This window comes from Tenrec ecaudatus, chromosome 4 (assembly GCF_050624435.1).
Source record: "Tenrec ecaudatus isolate mTenEca1 chromosome 4, mTenEca1.hap1, whole genome shotgun sequence".
In the NCBI taxonomy this organism is placed as follows: Eukaryota; Metazoa; Chordata; class Mammalia; order Afrosoricida; family Tenrecidae; genus Tenrec; species Tenrec ecaudatus.
The window spans coordinates 70,083,205-70,101,044 of NC_134533.1; the positions used below are offsets into that span (position 1 = coordinate 70,083,205).

The 17,840-nt window shown below is 38.4% G+C and overlaps 1 protein-coding gene across 1 annotated transcript in view; it reads right to left on the bottom strand.

The window, feature by feature from the left end:
* The window catches only part of FCHSD2 (FCH and double SH3 domains 2), a 234,645-nt gene that overhangs the window by 22,126 nt on the left and 194,679 nt on the right, over window positions 1-17,840 (bottom strand). Inside the window, exons 11-12 of the mRNA XM_075546243.1 lie at window positions 17,303-17,419; window positions 11,187-11,291 (exon numbers count right to left, since the gene is read on the bottom strand). Coding sequence (XP_075402358.1) covers window positions 11,187-11,291; window positions 17,303-17,419 — 222 coding nt within the window. The remainder of the gene's footprint in view (window positions 1-11,186; window positions 11,292-17,302; window positions 17,420-17,840) is intronic.

The window sequence follows — 17,840 nt, forward strand, 5'->3', positions numbered from 1 at the left end:
ACTTTATTATTGACTAAAAGCCCATAGTTTACATAAGGGTTCGTTCTTTGTTGTCTAACAAATGCAGAGCATGATTTGTTCACCACTACAGCAGCATACAGAATTGCTTCACAGTCCTAACCTGCCCTGTGTTCCACTTATTCATTCCTCGATGGTAGTGTGGTTACATGGTGAGCTGTGATTTCCATGGTCAGCAGTTCGAAACCACTGGCATGTCCGAGGGAGAAAGACTGGGCTTTCTACTCCCGTAAACAGTTACCGTCTTGGAAACCCATGGGGGTAGCTATGAGTCAGCATGACTTGATGGCAGTGAGTTTGGTTGTGGTTGGTCCCTTCCCTTGGACGCTTGGCCATCCTCAATCCTTTCAGTGTTTTCCTTGTCGCTACAGGCATGCCTTTTCCACGCCACATAGTTGTGTGATTAATTAATACTCCAGGCTGGATTATTTCACCTAGCAGTATGCATGTCTGCTTCTTTACCACTAAAGAATACTCCGTGATGCATGAACCACCACTTTGTTTACCCTCCACTGACTGAAGGATATCTGGTGCTTTCAATTTCTGACAGTTACGAATAAAGCTACTACGATTGTCTATGCTCACTGAACTCTTTGATACACTAATTTTGATCATCTTCTGGATTTTTGTTGAGCGAATATCAACTTTTTAAAGTCAAAAAATTCATGTAAAAGTCACCAATTTGTATGATACAGTGGTTTTGAGTATTATGTCTTTATATAAGGTAATTGACATTTTAATTTGCAGAAGGCCAATTTGGCAAATATTCCTGTAAAAATCTGCAGTTTTCTCTAGTGATTTTTTGCTGTTTCATTAAGATATAATTCATGTATCATACAATTCACCCATTAACAGCCAACAATTAAATGGCTTTTTGTATATCCAGAATGTGAAACCATCACCCACATAAGATTTCAGAAAATTTTGATCACAACAAAAAGAACTCGTGGACCCATTAGGCACCCCCTGCCCCCCTATCCCGCCAATATCGCAGCACCAGGGAACACTAATCTATTTTCTATCTCTAGACCATTCTATTGTTTTTATAAGTAGAATATGATTTTTTTCACTCTGTTTTCAAGGTTTATTCGCACTGTAACATGTATCAGTATCTCATTTTAAAAGAAACATTACACTGTATAAATATGTGACATTTTGTTTGTTCATTCATCATTGATGGACACTTGAGGCGTGCTTACCTTTTGACTATTATGATCGATGCTGTGCTATAAACAACTGTGCGCAAGAGTTCACGTGAATTTGTTTACATTTCTCTTGGGCATATGCATCTCTAGAAGTGGAAATTGCTTGATCATATAATAACTATGTATGATCTTATAGTAACTATGTATAATCCTGAGAAACTGCCAGATTTTTTTAAGGATCCCCAATTTACAATCACACCAACAGTGTAAAGTTTCCACATCCTAGCCAGTACTTGCTGATGTCTATCTTTTTTGCTACAGCAGTGACAGTGGAGGTGAAATATGAAGTGGTCTCTCGTAGTTTTAATCTGCATTTTCCTGGTAACTAAATAGAGGAGCCCTGGTGGCAGAGTGGCTAAAGAGCTCAATTGCTAACCAAAGGGTGTGTAGTTTGATTTTACCAGCTGTTTTACAGAAGAAATGTTGTGTAGGTGAAGATTTACATAATCTGTACCCGTGGAACCTTAGGAGCAGTTGCGCTGTCCTACGGCGTCACTGTGAATTGGAACCCACTGGAGAGCAGTGTGCATGGGTGGATGGCTGCAAGCATTGAGCATCTTATTGGGCATTTATCTATTCAAGTCCTCTCTCTAGTTGTAAATTGGGAAATCTGCTCTTTATGATTAAATAGTAAGAGTTCATGCATCTAGATAGAAGTTCCTTATATAATTTGCTAATATTTTTCTCAATCTGTAGGTTGACTTTTCACTTTCTTGAATAGCAAGTATCCTTTGATGGACATAGTTTTTAAAATTTTTATAATGTCCAATTTATCTATTCTCTTTTATTCCCTGTGCTTTTGTGATAGCCAAGGTTGCAAATACCCACACCTGTGGTTTAAGAGTTACACAGATTTACTTCATTTTCTCAAAAGCAAGAAATCCTGTTTTCACAATCTATTGTTATTTTTGTCAGTATTTTACCAAATAACCAATAAACATGGTATTTGAAAACTCAGATTTAAATTGTAGTTCCAAGATAAACACTGCTGTTCAGTCTTTCCAGTCCCAACTGGTTTTATTTTTACAAGCATACTTTCTTTGGTGTTTTCAAATGAATTCTGAAATGATTGCCAATGGATTAAAATTTTTACAGAACATAGCTCTCAGTAAACCTGATGGCATTCTAGATACTACTTAGTTAAATCATTTTTTAGAGCTGGTAAAGAAGTACAGCTTTATGAAAGAGAGGTTTTGGAAATCTTTCAGAATACATAATTTTAGTGTTAACCCAAGTTACTACTTGGTGTAAACACAGCCAAATTAGCTTTGATTTTCACTAAAAATGTAGCCTAATAGATAACTTTTATATAAAAATCACATCTAAGTGATAACCAAGTTTATGAAACATTTTGATAGTTATAAAGTCTGTAAAATCTAACTCAAGCTTAATTCCTTTGCTTTCAAAAGATCATTTCTCTAAAGACAAGGACCGTAACTACTTTAACCTAGGACAGTAACCTGCACATAGCAGAGCAGGATAATGGTAGATACTACAATTTGCCACCCCAAGTTACCATCAATATCTTTAAAAAGCAAATTTTAAAAAGGTAAAAATATTAGAAATAATTTTATCCTATCTTCTAGAACTATGATTTTAAGATTTCATTTAATCTATTAAACAGTTCTGGAGTAGGTATCATAATCTGTTTTTATTAATTAATAATTTATTGGGGCTCATACAATTCTTATCACAGTTCATACATATACATACATCAATTGTATAAAGCACATCTGTACAGTCTTTGCCCTAATCATTTTTTTCTCCTCTTTTCTTTTTTTACATTTTATTAGGGACTCATACAACTCTTATCACCATCCATACATATACATACATCAATTGTATAAAGCACATCCATACATTCCCTGCCCCAATCATTCTCAAGGCATTTGCTCTCCACTTAAGCCCCCTTGCATCAGGTCCTCTTTTTTTTTTCATAATCTGTTTTATAGATGAGAAACCTATTTGACCAAGGTCATACCAATTATGGCAAATTATTGTATTTCCGCTTCCTGATGAATCATGTCTTCTGGTATCCATGATCTTGAAGACTCTGGGCTTGTCTGTGTGATTTGCTTTGGTCAACGAGACATAAATGGGATGCAAATAGAAGTTTAATAAGTTACTAAGACTTGCTCTCTTGTGATAATGTCAGCCCATGTGAGGAAACCAGGTCAGCTTGGAGCAGTGGTTCTCAACCTTCCTAATGCCGCAATCCTTTAGTTTCTCATGTTGTGCTGATGCCCAACCATAAAATTATTTTCGTTGCTACTTCATAACTACAATTTTGCTACTGTTATGAATCATAATGTAAAGATCTGATATGCAGGATGTATTTTCATTGTTACAAACTGAACATAATTAAACACAATTAAAGCCCAGCAATTAATTACAAAACAATATGTAATTCTACATTGTGACATATTTATGTGTTTTCTGATGGTCTTAGGTGACCCCTCTGAAAGGGTCATTTGACCCCCAAAGGGGTCGCGACCCACAGGTTGAGAACCGCCGGTCTAGCCTCTGAGGCTGAAAGACCACATGATAGAAAGGGTTCAAAGCCAAGCCAAGCCCTCACGCTGCATGCAACTACATGGACAATCTTAGGGGAAACCAGCAAAGGACACACATAATCAACATAGACAGTGATGAGAGAATAAATCGCGGCTCTTTTAGTAATAAAGTTTAGTGTTGCTTTGAAAGACCATAACAGATTAATGGGCTTGAATAATCTAATTCCAACCACTGACTTTCCCCCAATACAAATATTTTGCTTTTGTCTCTTCTCATCCTTGCATATCTGAATACATGATTGGAAAACCAAAAATCATACTGCTTGTATTACCAGAATGTTATTGTTTTAAATCAAAGTAAAATTTTTATGTTGCTACTTCAGCTTCCAAGATCATTTAAAATGTTTGCACAGTAACCTATTGCATTTACACATTATTAAATTTAATCAGTTCCAAAAGGAAAGTTGTTCCTAATTTTTTTATTAATAAATGTTTTTATTGGGGCTCATACAGCTCTTATCACAATCCATACATACATCAATTGAGCAAAGCACCCCTATACATTCATTGCACTCATCAGTCTCAAAATTCGCTTTCCACTTGGGTTCTTGAAATCAGCTTGGTTTCCCTTTTTTCCCCTCCTCCCCCTCGCTCCCTGCTTCCCCTGCCCCCCGCTCTCCCAATAGTCTATAAATAATTATTTTATCTTATCTTACACTGCCCGGCGTCTCCCCTCACCCACCTTCCCATTGCCCATCTCCCAGAGAGGAGGTTAAACATAGATCTCCAAGATCAGTTCTCCCTTTCTACACCCCCTTCCTTCCCGGTGTCGCCACTCCCACCGCTGGTGTTGAGGGGTTCATCCGCCCCTGTATTTCCAGTTCCCTATTGCACCACTGAACATCCTCTGGTCTAACCAGGTCCGCAAGGTAGAATTGGGGTCATGTTCCTAATTTTTAAATAGAATTATATTAGATAATTTTAACAGTTAAGACTTCTTAATTTTAAAAATGTATTAAGATTCAGTCTCCAGAAAATTCAATATTGATTTTTAATTATTTCTGATAGGGCAGCACAGAGAATACATCCTCTATGAGATCAATTCTTTTAAACCTACTGACACTGGTTTTACAACCCGGTGAGGAGTTATAGGTGGAGGCTTCAAGAAGTTCATGGAAAAGGTCATGATCTTGCACATAGCAAGGAAGGATGGATAATTGCTAATACACAAAATAAATATTGGTAATAAGTTGAGAGTATATAAAACATGACCTGATTCCATGAGATCAGTATATTCTAAATATTCTAGAAATCCTACAATTTAAAATTCAAATAAAAAATATCAATAGGAATTAATGATGAAAATAAATTCCTAGCACTAACAACAAAGGAAGAGTCAGTATAAAGTGACATTTATAGCAACAAGCACCTTTACAGCCCAGACCTTACAGCTGAAATATTATTTTCTAAGAGAAATGGGGAATCATCAGGGAAATGGTTAAGTCTGACAGAGAAAATACAAAGTGAGCTTAGGAGAGCTTGTTTTGCTAGAAAGCAAGAAAAGTATTTAACTATTAAAGGGAGTAATGTCAACTGTGAAGGACTCTCTCCCGCCAAATTTCAGACAACATGGGGCTTCCGTTAGGTGCCATCAGGTTGGCTTCAAGTCATGATGACATTAGCAACAACAGAATAAAAAATTGCCAGTTGTGCCATCTTCATGATTGTTGCTAAGCGGGCGAGTACACCGTTGTTGCTATTGTGTCAGCCTAGCTCATTGACAGGAGGCATTAAAAATTATAATTGTAATGGATAACACACAATAAATATTGGTAATAAGTTGAGCATATATAAAATATCACCCGACTCCACGAGGTCAGGCAAAGAGTAACTGCTTGGGAGAGAACATCTCCTGGGAGCGATGAACTAAAAATTTCCAGGATGTTTACAGAGCTGAGACCTTACGGGGCACTCCAGTCATTCATTAGTCAACATCACAGCAGGATAGAACATGCAGAGTAGGGCTAGATTTGCCTAACTCTAAAGACTACACTAGACAAAGTTAAACTGGGGTATTCTTTTTAACTGATAAATAAAAATCAAATGAGAGGTTGCTTTAAGATAGCAGAGTTACCTAAAGCTCACAGGTATTCAGGTATTAAAAACGGACCTTTTCCATTCCTGTGATTGGAAAATAATAGTGCATCAGGCTGCCACGGTTTTAGCGTAGTCCACATTTTTGGGAAGAAAATTATTTTTGAGAGTGCAGACTTAAATATTGGTATTAGAAAGGTCAGAAATTATGTTATGGAAATCTTATGTTCTATCTTTAGCTTTAAACTAATAAACACAGTTTAGTTTAGTACATTCACTTAAATAGCAGGTCACTCGGCCCAAACACAAACATAAAGGATTTACTGCTACTGCCGGGGCTGGTGGGATTTGGTGGAGCCTGACACCATGGATGGATCCTAGAAATAGAAAACGCCCTTTGAAAACCTTCTGAGGTGTCTCAAAATAGTCACCACTGTCCCACCAGGGTCTGAAACCAACTTCATGCAGAGTTTGGAGAAACAAACAACAGGAAAAACATTTCTACCACAAACCAATGTCTCTCAGACTAGGCAAGGGCCTGCCAGAGTCTTTGGCCAGCACCTAGCGTGGTGGTTTGGCCAAGATACTAAAGTGAGAGGAAAATGACTATTCATTGCATGCCCTGCCCGCCACACTGTGTAGGCTGTGGATAAGAATGGAATGAAGACAGTTGGGGTTGTTAACGGGGCTCTTCTAGGCCAGGCAGATAGCAAGTTTGTTCTGGCTTACATCATAAGCATGGGCTATGACAAAAGCAAGCTCTACTTGCCTGTCTGCCCACATCTGCACCCCATCCAACCACTGGAGCCCTTTCGATGAATTTAGATTAACCTTGGGAGGCAATGGTGAAGTTCTTGGTTCCTATCCAAAAGGTAAGCGGTTTAAACCCACCAGCAGCTCTGTCGGAAAAAAATAACTGGGTGCTCTGCTACTGTAGAGATTATTGTTGTTGTATGCCATTTGACTACATTCTGACATAATGACCCCAAAGGGTAGAATAGATCTGCATATGTCTGTAGGAGCAAAGTGCATCCTATAAAGGTTTGCAACCTTCAATCTTTATGGTAGGAGATTGCAGAATCTTTTCTCCAGAGGAGCAGTTACTGGGTTCAAACTGCTGACCTACCTTTTCAGATAATCAGACCATACACCTCAACGGTGTGCCAACCTAGGAAACCCCATGAGCCAATTCTATTCTGTCACGTAAGGTCATTAGAATGTGGACTTGATTTGATGGCAAACAACCACTACTACTTAACCAGTGCATGAATTCTTTGCATAGAGACCCTGAAAGTTGTTTGCTTGTCAGTCAGTTCTTATGAACTTTTCATGCTGGACTGTGTTCTAAGGGAGCTAATTCCGCTGTTGATCAGATCTGACCATTAGAAAGCATTTCCTAATAACAAGTCTAAAGCTGCCTTTCTACTGCTTCTATCTTTTGGTTCAAATTCTATTTCCTGAGATGGTTGTGCTATCCCTTTTCTTTGATTAATCGAATGCTGTTACCTATCTGTCAATATGTAGGTATTGCATTGGGCATATCAGCTGCAAAAGATCTCCCTAAAGCGTTAAAAAGGAAAGATAGCACTTGGCAGATTGAGATGTTGTCTGATCCAGCACAAATGCTCCTTCAAAGTGAGGATGGGAGACTTTGTCATATGTACTTTGGCCACATTATCAGGAGGGACCAGTACCTGAAGGACATAATGCTTGGAAAAGTAGAAGGTCAGTGAAAGAGAAGATGACCCTTAGTGAGATGGACTGACATAGTGACTGAACAATGGGCTCACATATAGCAACAATTGTGAGGATGGTGCAGAACCAGCAGTATTTTGTTCTGTTGTACATAAGGTTGCTATGAGTCAAAACAACTTGGTAGCTGTGGTAGTTACATAATCTGGTGTCAATTTGGGATTTGCGAGGATTAAGAGCGAAGGGGTTGAGTCTAGTCTGTCATAGCCAATGAGGCCTCTGGGTGGGCATGGCCTTCTCCTGAGAATTCTGGGAATTCCTGAATTTGCTCCTTGGAGGCCGGAGACATCTCTCTCTCTCTGCTCACTCCCTGTGAGACACTGTAGCTGACAAGACACATGGAAGTACACTAGTGCCCTGAGTTGATGCAACCAGACCTCTGAAATCAGAGAAGCCACATAGAGACCCATGCCAGCGCTGAGATGCTTACAACATCACTGGAAACCAAAACTTTCTACCCTCAGGCCTGTGACCGTCCTGCATTCGACATCGTTGCAGGTGTTTCATGAGTCTGAAGAGGATTTTATAGAATGGTATCGGACATATGGGCTAATATTGGACTTATGGGCTTGGACTAGACTGGGTGGGGATGCTTTCTTAATGTACAATTACCCTTTATATAAAACTCTCTCTGATGCGCATGAGTTTCTATGAATTTGTTTCTCTAGTCCACTCGGACTAACATAGTAGCACCTGACAACATCTGTCAAGTGTCAACTTGTCTTATTTTTTATGTGGCGCTAGCCCTAACAGCCCTTTCTAAAGAGAGCTCTGTGCCCCTGGAGCGCCTTAAGCATTCGACATAAACCTGGTACTTATGCTTTATCGTTTTAGGCATCTTTAATATCATTAATATTAGAACATGGGCTATGTTCTGTACATGAACATAATATCCCAGAGAGCTGAACAGCACCTCAGTCTTTTTTAAAAAACTGCCTACCCTGTATCTCCTTGTCACATTGCAGTCAAGTAGATCAATACACAGTGTATACACTTCCTTCACAGAGTTTACTTACAGAAATTGAAGGTATTTACCAACTTTTGTGTTTGAAATTGATGAAACATGTAATTAAGATCCATTGATAATTACTGGTGTATGCAATGTGAAACCTGGAAATATTTTTTCACATGACTGAGTTTTGCTATGACATATTCTTGTAAATGAGTCTTTTCAACAACATAAACAGTGACTATGAGCTTAAAGATAAGGTCAATATCATCAGTCCAAATATGCTCATATGCAAGTTCAACACAGGCATGAAACAAGAACATCCACGGACCTACCAGAAAGACCAGCTAGTATCACAACAGCTGCAACAAGGAGGTCAAGTACAGCAACAGTTGAACAGTTGTGAGAGTGATGTAGTGCTTTGTTCTCTTGTACACAGGGTTGCTATGATTTGGAACCTACTGGATGGTACCTAAATATAACATCATACTTACTTCCTTAGAAATATCCTCCACTTGAATCAAATCCAACTGCTAAACTACATCTTATGTCTTCCTCCTTTACTAATACTTCATTGTGTCCCATCTCAAGCTCTCCTGTAGGTCAGGAAGTAGTAGCTTGGTACACATGAAGTCCTGCAATGTTATGCACAAAATATACTTTTTTTTGGTTTCTGGTAGAATTGGTTTCACAACCTTCATTCAATTCTCAAAGGTTCCATACCTCAAAATATAGAAACCTACTGCTGTATCTCTCTCTCTCTCTTACATACTTACACACACACACACACACACACACACACACACACACACACACACACACACACACACCCTTTTCTTCAGCAGTTAGATTTATAGACTAGGAAACTGTTATAGTTACATAATCTGGTGTCAACTTGTGAAGGGGTGGAGTCTAGCCTGTCAATCAGGCTGCAGCTTGATGACCTCATTGGGAGGTGCCACAGAGAGTAACTCACTGAAGGTCAGCTCACTCACTCCTTGTGAGACATTACTGATGATGAGCCTGATGGAGCTACACTGATACAGCCCTAGCCACCGGATCCACAAGGCTTTACACCCACTGGCCTGTGATCTTCTGCATTCAGCATCATTGCATGTATTTCGTGAGTCTGAAGGGGACTTATAGATTGGTATCAGACATATGGGTTAATATTGGACTTAGGTACTTCAATCTAGACTGGGCTGGGATGTTTTCTCAATATTCAATTGCTCTAGTATATAAAGCTATTTTTTATACACACATGAATGTCTCTGGATTTGTTTGTCTAGTCTACCAGACTAACACATAAATTCTGCAAAGGGTCACAATGAGCTGAAACAGACTAGATGGTAGCAGGCTGTTACTTAACCAAGTTTTCCATCATTCTTAAAAGCCCAACCCATGTCTCTGATTGCAAAGATCCTTCTAGGCAAACGAGAGGTTTCAGGGTTTTGACCTTATACCATTTTCCTATACTATTAACTTGACTGATGTATTAGGTATAAAGGGGCTTCAAAGAGTTCATCGAAAAATGGAATTAAGGCGCCTGTGCGGGCCCGGGACCTCACCCCCCAAAAAAGAAAAATGGAATTAAAAGATAATGGAATTTTCTCCTGAACATTTTGAAGTCCCCTCACATTCTGTAAAAATGTTAAAAGTATTATCTTCATTGCCACTCAATTCTTTTGTTTTTTTATGTAGTCTCATTCATAACTCTAAACTCTTTATCAAGTTCATATTTAAAACAAACAAAAAACTTCTTGTGGATTGGGTAAATTTTTAGAACACACTAGTTTTTCTTTTGAACATACTATTTTTTCAAACAATTTACACATATTTTGCTTCATGTCACTGAATTTAATTCCCACAATGCAATACCACTTACCCCACATCCTCCCTGTGGCTTTTCCTTCCATTCTTCCTTGTTGGGTAAACGCTGCCCCTTTGACCGCAAGCTGCTGGCTATTTTAAGGTGCGCGTGCATCACTAGTAACGCATGTAACTAGTGCTTCCCTCCTGTAACCCCTGTTTGGCCCGAGTTCATTTCCAGACCCTGAAGGGTCTTGGAGGTTCCAACAGGCTGACGAGTAAGCCTGGTCCATTTTTATGATGTTGAGTTTCCCCACGTTTTCTCCTACTCTATTCAGGGACTTCTAATGTGATTCTTTCCGGAGACCTTAGTAGTGGTAGCCAGGCAACATCTAGTTCTTCCGGTCACAGGGTCATGGAGATTTCTGCTCATGTGGTCCATTAGTCCTTTGGACTATTTCCTTGAAGGTTCCATGTTCTTCATTCTTTGTTCCGGATGGGGAGAGACCAATAGCAGTACCTCAGATGGCAGCTCACAAGCGTTTTAAGACCCCAGTTGCTACTCACCAAAGCAGACTATTATCTTTGCAGACTACGCAAAGGACTTTTAAAAGTTTGTGGAGAAATTCTGTTATCTTTAGAGCCTTTTGTTCCATAAAATTTTTCAAGCTCCCCTTGTACATACTTGTGCTACCGTGTAGAAAGCAGAAACTTATTAAATAATACTATGGACACAAGTAAAAACGATGCATCATCATCAAGTTAATGAATATCCTAAAAATGCGCATCCCGGTTGTGACACTGTTTTTGGAGCTGGCAAAAGGCCAGAACAAGCTGCCATCTCACCTCTGCTTTACGGATATTCTCTCTAGCGTCCTCTGTTTTCTGTTCCAGTTCTGCTCGGTTCTGTTCTGACGCTGCAGCTCCATGGCATTCCAGCTCATCTAGAACCTATTAAAGAAAGCAGGAACATAATGACGACTGCGGTCCCTTTTGCTAGTTTTTCTTTAAGTGCCTAGATTATTTGGACAATTCAAAAGACTTTCATTTGCTAATGGCCTTGAATTTTTACCTTTAATTTTTTTCATTTATTTTAAATCTTGAAATAATTTTGACCCACAGGTAGTTAGTTGCAAAGCAATAGAGCAATGGTTCTCAAACTGTAAGTCGTGACCCCTCTGGGGGGTCGAACGACCCTTTCACAGGGGTCCCTTGATTCTTAACAGTAGCAAAATGACAGCTATGAAGTAGCAACAAAAGTAATTCTATGGTTGGGGGAGGGGGGTCTCCACAACATGAGGAACAGTATTAAAGGGTCGCGGCATTAGGAAGGTTGAGAACCACTGCCAGAGGGAAGTTCTATGCACCCTTCCTTCACCAAAGGCAATTTACATAAATATAGTACGATATGAACACCTGGAAATTGACATTAGCATAATCTATACCACCTTATTCAGACAGCATAAAAAGTAGCAGTTTGCTATATCAACGCATCTCAACATGCATTCTTCACCACTGATATATCAATTTACATGTATTTTAAAATAAAATTTCTTATGCATTTTATATAGCTATACAAATAGAAATTTTCTATTTAAAAATAATGAAATTCAATGTATATTGTATCCTTTTCCCTTACTATGTTTAATAAATCTTTTTATGTTTGTACGGGTAGACTGAACTTAGGCTTATACAGTTAATGAGGATAGTTTAACTGTACCATATGCTACTTGTGCCTCCGCTTTTATATGTGAATTTTCAAATTTACTGACGTTATAAATAGTACTATACAAACAACCTCATGAAGTGCTTCAGTGTACATGGGTATTTTTTTAGGATAAAATAGATATATGGAAATTGTACATTTTAATAAGATATTGCCAAATTGACCTCACCCCTGGCACCATATAAGAGCCTATTTTCCTCTTAGCAACAATGGCCACTCAGTATACTCTGTCCGTTTTTCTAATTTTTGAGCCCTTAAAACAGATAACTTTCTCCGGCTAGAGTGAGATATTTGCTAGAATGGAAAACCCAAGAGATTTCATGCCTTTAGAAGGCTTCAATACACCACTGCTGGCTCTGATATGTAGAGGCTTATGTGCAAAGATCAGAGAGAATAGCCAGATGTAAGGAACAGGATCCTGACATGAGTTTAGAGTGGATATTCCTTAGAGTCTCTAAATTAGAGTCCAGGCTGGTAGGTACTGTGAGTCAGCCATTTTTTGGGTTGATAAAGAGAGTTACAATCTTGGAAACCCTAAGGGGCAGTTTTACTTTGTCCTATAAACTCAAAAAACTAAAAACTACTGCCATCAAGTCAATGCTTCCTCATAGTGACCACTCCCTCCTCGCTGTGGGATTTCCAAGAATGTTACTGTAAACAGGATTAGAAAGGCCAGTCTTTCTCCTGAGGAGCTAGCTGCTAGTGGTTTTGAACTGATGATCATGTGGATCACAGCCCAAACCTTGCTAGAAGTCAGAGTAGAATCAATGGCAGGGAGTTTGTTTTAAGAGCTGAAATAGATCAACCAGCCAAGCTCACACAGACTTGTGACCTGTAGAAATGTGAGCTAATATATCCAGGTCATTTTAGTATGCTAAGTTGGTGGTAATGCGTTACGGTAGAAATAGGAAATTCACATACTCATCAAGTATATTTATGTTTTAGGAAGTTATGTATGCCATTTCTACACCAATTATTATTTTCTTCAATCTATGAACTGTGGGCTTAATTTCCTCTTCTTTTTCTATCTTAAAGTAAAAGCTTATTGTTTTGAAATGTTTTAAAGCAATAAGCATTTAAGGCCGTGTATTCCTGCAAGTACTGCTTTACCTGTATTCCAGTTGTATCACTCAGAGCAAAGTCTTTTCTAATTTCTAGTTTATGGGGAGTTTACAATGACTATTACCCAAAGAAGTTAGTACTTGTCCTTGGTTTCTCACGGCTGGTATCTAAAACTTTTTAATCTCTCCAGCATTTAAAGCATTTTTTGATGAGTGCCTGGTCATATCTATTTAACATATTATGCTTTGTAAGACTTTATAGATTCTTTGCAGATTTTCCCAATGCAATATACCATGTGATTTCATAACTGTTGTTTCTATGGGTATCAGTTATAAATCCAAGCAAAATTAAATTTTTGACAACTTCAATATTTTCTTTTTATCATGCTGTTTATTGGCCTAGTGTGAGGATTTTTCTAAATGGTGGAACTGCAATCCATACAAGTTAATCATAGCGGTTACTAGTAAAGTTTAGTATAGATTTAGAACACAGGATAATTACATCAGATCATAAAATGAAGGATAATTATACAATCCTGAGCATTATAGCCTAGTCAAGTTGACACATATTTCGGGGTCACATTCAATCCATTAACAGAAAGGTCGCACATCTCTTTTTTGAGGTACAGAAGCTCTTTGCTGGGAACCTTCTCAGACTTTGTCCTATGTGTCTCCTCAATTTCATCGCTTTCGCGGTAGTAAAACTACAATCATAAGTATACCACTGTCCTGATTTCTCTGGGACTCATTCTAGCAAATTATCAACACTGAGGGAGTGGTGAGAACCGTACAGTCAGAAATGAAGGGAGCCCTGGGGACCCTCAAACTCAGTTTTTGCTGTTGGGTACTATTGAATTGGCTTCAACTCACAGTGACCTTATATATAACCATGGTCTGGTCCTGACCCATCTTTCACAACTGTTGCTATGTTAGAGTTCACTGTTACAGCAAGTATGCCATTACATCTTGTGGAAGGACTCTCTCTCTTGCTGGCGTTTATTTACCAAGCCTCAAGTCCTTCTTCAAGAGCTAGTCCTGACAACATGCCAAAAGTACATGAGATGAAGTCTTATTCATACTGCTGAGGAGTACTCAGGCTGTATTTCTTTGTTCTTCCTCCTGGAAGTTCATGGTACAGTCAGTATTCTTTGCCAATACCATGATATAAGAGATAAATTCTTTTGGGGGGTCTTCCTTATTTACTGTCCACGTTTTGTGTACCTGCATGAGAGGTGATTGAAATCACTATGGCTTCGGTCAGGTGTACCTTAGTTTTCAAAGTGACACTTTTGCTCTCTAACAGTTCAAAGATTTCCTTGGAAGATTTGCCCAATGCATATGCTACTTGACTTCGTGACTGTTACTTCCATGACCACTGCTTGTGGATTCATGCAAATATATTCCTGGAGAACTTTAATACTTTCTCTATCGTGATGTTGCTTACGGTAGGATTTTGCTTTACCTGAGTGGTACTCTACACGGAAGTTACAGATGTTGCTGTCATGCGTAAGAGCTCCAAGTTCTCTTCACTTTCAGCCAACTGTACACTGCAGGTTGTTAGTGGGTCTCCCTCCACTACTGTAACTACATTCTTCTTCCTACAGTCCACCTCTCAAATTATTAGCTCAGCATACAGACTGAATAATACGGTTAAAGGCTGCAACTCTGACACACACCTTTTCTGATTTTAAACCAGGCGCAGCAGAAAATCCCAAATGTGTAGCAAGCAGGTCAGTATGTTGGAAGGAACCTGAAAACTTGCTGAGTGTCTGAAATCTTGGACAGAAGAGGCAGTATGGAGGAATCCAGCTTTTAATATGCGAGAGATCTGATGTAGCTCTTGTTTGGGTCACAAGAATTATTAGTTACATTTACTGTTGGTGTCCAAAGAGGGACAGAGGTGAAAAGAATGAAATAATTGAAAAGAATTGAATTACCAAATATACTTGAGTATAAACCGATTCGAGTATCAGCCGGGGCACCTAATTTTACCTCAAAAACTGCATTTAAAATGTGCTGAAAAACTCGACTTATACATGAGTATGTACAGTACACAAATTTACCTATACACTGTGATGAAACCCAGGGATTCCAATTTGGTCCACCACCTGTTCTTTCTTTTTTCTGTGTGTGCGGTGGGAGGAAATGTAGCCACATACATCCATTTACATCTTGTCCATTACTGCTTTCATGTCAAAGCAACAGTTGTTGGACCAGTATTTATGGTCCAAACTGTAAGTATTCACTTTCTAGGCAAGTGTAGACACATTTGCTGACCCTTCCTTTAGCCTGTACATTATTTGGAAACATGTCTTATGACTTTTGAATGTTTGAAGATTTTCCAAAAATTAATTCAATTCTTATTTACTTTTAATCACGCTCTATAATTCCAATTATTTTAAATTAGAATTTATTTTGGCTTTATGATGTTTTTCCTTTATTATGGCTCAGGCACATGGTCTGTCTTGGTGAATGTTCAATATGTACTTGTGTTGATATTATTGCTCAGTCTTATATATCGTTACTGATTTTATGACTATCAGTTATAAAATTTCCTTAAAATCACTAGCTGAAATCATAGTTGTATCAATTTCTTTCAGTTCTATCAAATTTTGCTTTATATATTTTGAGGTTCTGTGAACTAAATGCATAATCTATCAAAGTTTGGTGTCTTTTTGCTGAAAGGCGCTCTGGTGGTGCCATGGATAATGCTAGTGGAAAGGGTGGCAGTTTGAACCCACCAGCTGCTCGGTGGGAGGAAGTTGTGCCAGTCTGCTTTCTTAAAGATTTACAGCCCTGGTAACTTGATGGGGCCATTTTACCCTGACCTATAGTATCTTTATGAGTTGAAATGAACTCAAGAGCAGTTGATAAGTTTATATTTCTCCTCGCCATCATAAAATGTATGTCTTTATCTCTTCATAATAATTACCTTAAAGTACACTTTGAACATTAGTATTTGTATGGCATATCTTTTAAAAATCTTTTTCTTTTAATCTGTCCATGGCTTTGTATTTAAAATGCTTTTATTTTTATTCTAAAATATAAATAAAAATAAATGTAAAATGGGTTTTGATTCCCCGTCTCCCAAGAGAAAGCACAAGATAAAAGAAACCAGAACAAATTAAAACTGAGTCAGAAGGGAAACAAAGGATATGTCACACTTTAATCTGACTATTGCTGCAGTTGGGAACAAGATGAGGTTTTCTACTCCCATAAAGAGTTACAGCCTTATAATAATAATATATGAATGATGAAGGGTTCATGAGGTAGGGGGAAGTTGGGAGGGAAGGGGAAAATGAGCAGTAGATATTAAGGGCTCAAGTAAAAGGCAAATATTTTGAGAATGATGATGGCAACAAATGTACATATGTTCTTGACACAATCGATGGATGTAGGTTTGTGATAAGAATTATATGAGCCCTCAATAAAATGATCAAAAAAAGAAAGAGTTACAGTCTTATGAATCCACCGGGCCAGTTTTACCCTGTCCTGTATGGTTGCTATGAGTTAGAATAACTCGATGGCAGTGAGTTGTCTTTTTATTTTAAAAATCTATCTATCTATCTATCTATCTATTTGGGGCAGTGAGTTTTTAAGAGTTACAACTGAAGCAATCCACTTTCCAATGCACTCTGTCTGAGGGAAGGTTTTGTTTTTTTTATACAGTGGTCAGACAACCTCGAGGTTAATTGAGTATCTAGGCCATCTAGATTTCATCTAATTATCTACATGATTGGATCGACATTTACTTTCTTGTTGTGTTGTCACTTGAGGACTTACGAAATTTCCCAATTAAAGTTAACAGCTGGCAGCGTAATCTCTGAGTACTGAGAAATTGTTTTAGAAAGATTTAGGGTGTATTTTTTTTTGTTTCCCTTTCCTTTAAAAATTTTTTAAATTAACCATTTTATTGGGGGGCTCCTTTCCATCATTCAGTTGTATTAAGCACATTTGTACATATGCTGCCATCAACATTTCTAAAACATTTTCTTTCTAGTTGAGCCCTTGGTACCAGCTCTTCCTTTCTCCACCCTCCTTCCTCGTGAATTCTTGATCAATTGTACATCACTGCTGTTATTTCTTGTCTTACACTGTCCACTGCCTCCCTTGGTATTTTTCACATTAATAAAACTCAACTCCTTAAGTATGGCTTCAGATCCCGTCGCACTTACGCGCTGTTGGTGAACAATGTTTTTGTGCTCACGTGCCACGCGTGTGGCCCACTTCCGTGCTTCCTTATTTAGACTGTGCTCCTCGGTTGTCCCAGTTTCTGATTCTAATTTTCGACTCTACAACACAAGAGAGAACAGAGAAAGTATTGTTACTCTTTTTGTAATCACTAGGAATTAGTAACTGGATCAAAAGCCTGCATTTCATCAGCAGTCAAAATACCAGGCACACTCCACTGTTTAGAAAGCAATGTCTCATGTCACAGCAAGTCACCTAAAGGTGAAGAGCGTAACATAAAACCACACATGACAACTTTTCTTGGTCTTACAAGCCTATACATGAGCATATTCTAGTTGGACACTTCCTTTGGGGTGGGAAGGATGCTAGCCAAGCAAAGGGAACAATAGGTATTTATCCCAATGGATGATGACACTAAATAGTTGCATAGATTAAAACAGAAACAATCCAACAGTTTCAATGTGAACAGACAGCCAAAACAAAATGATAAATAGCAACAACTAAATTCCCCAAGATATTGGG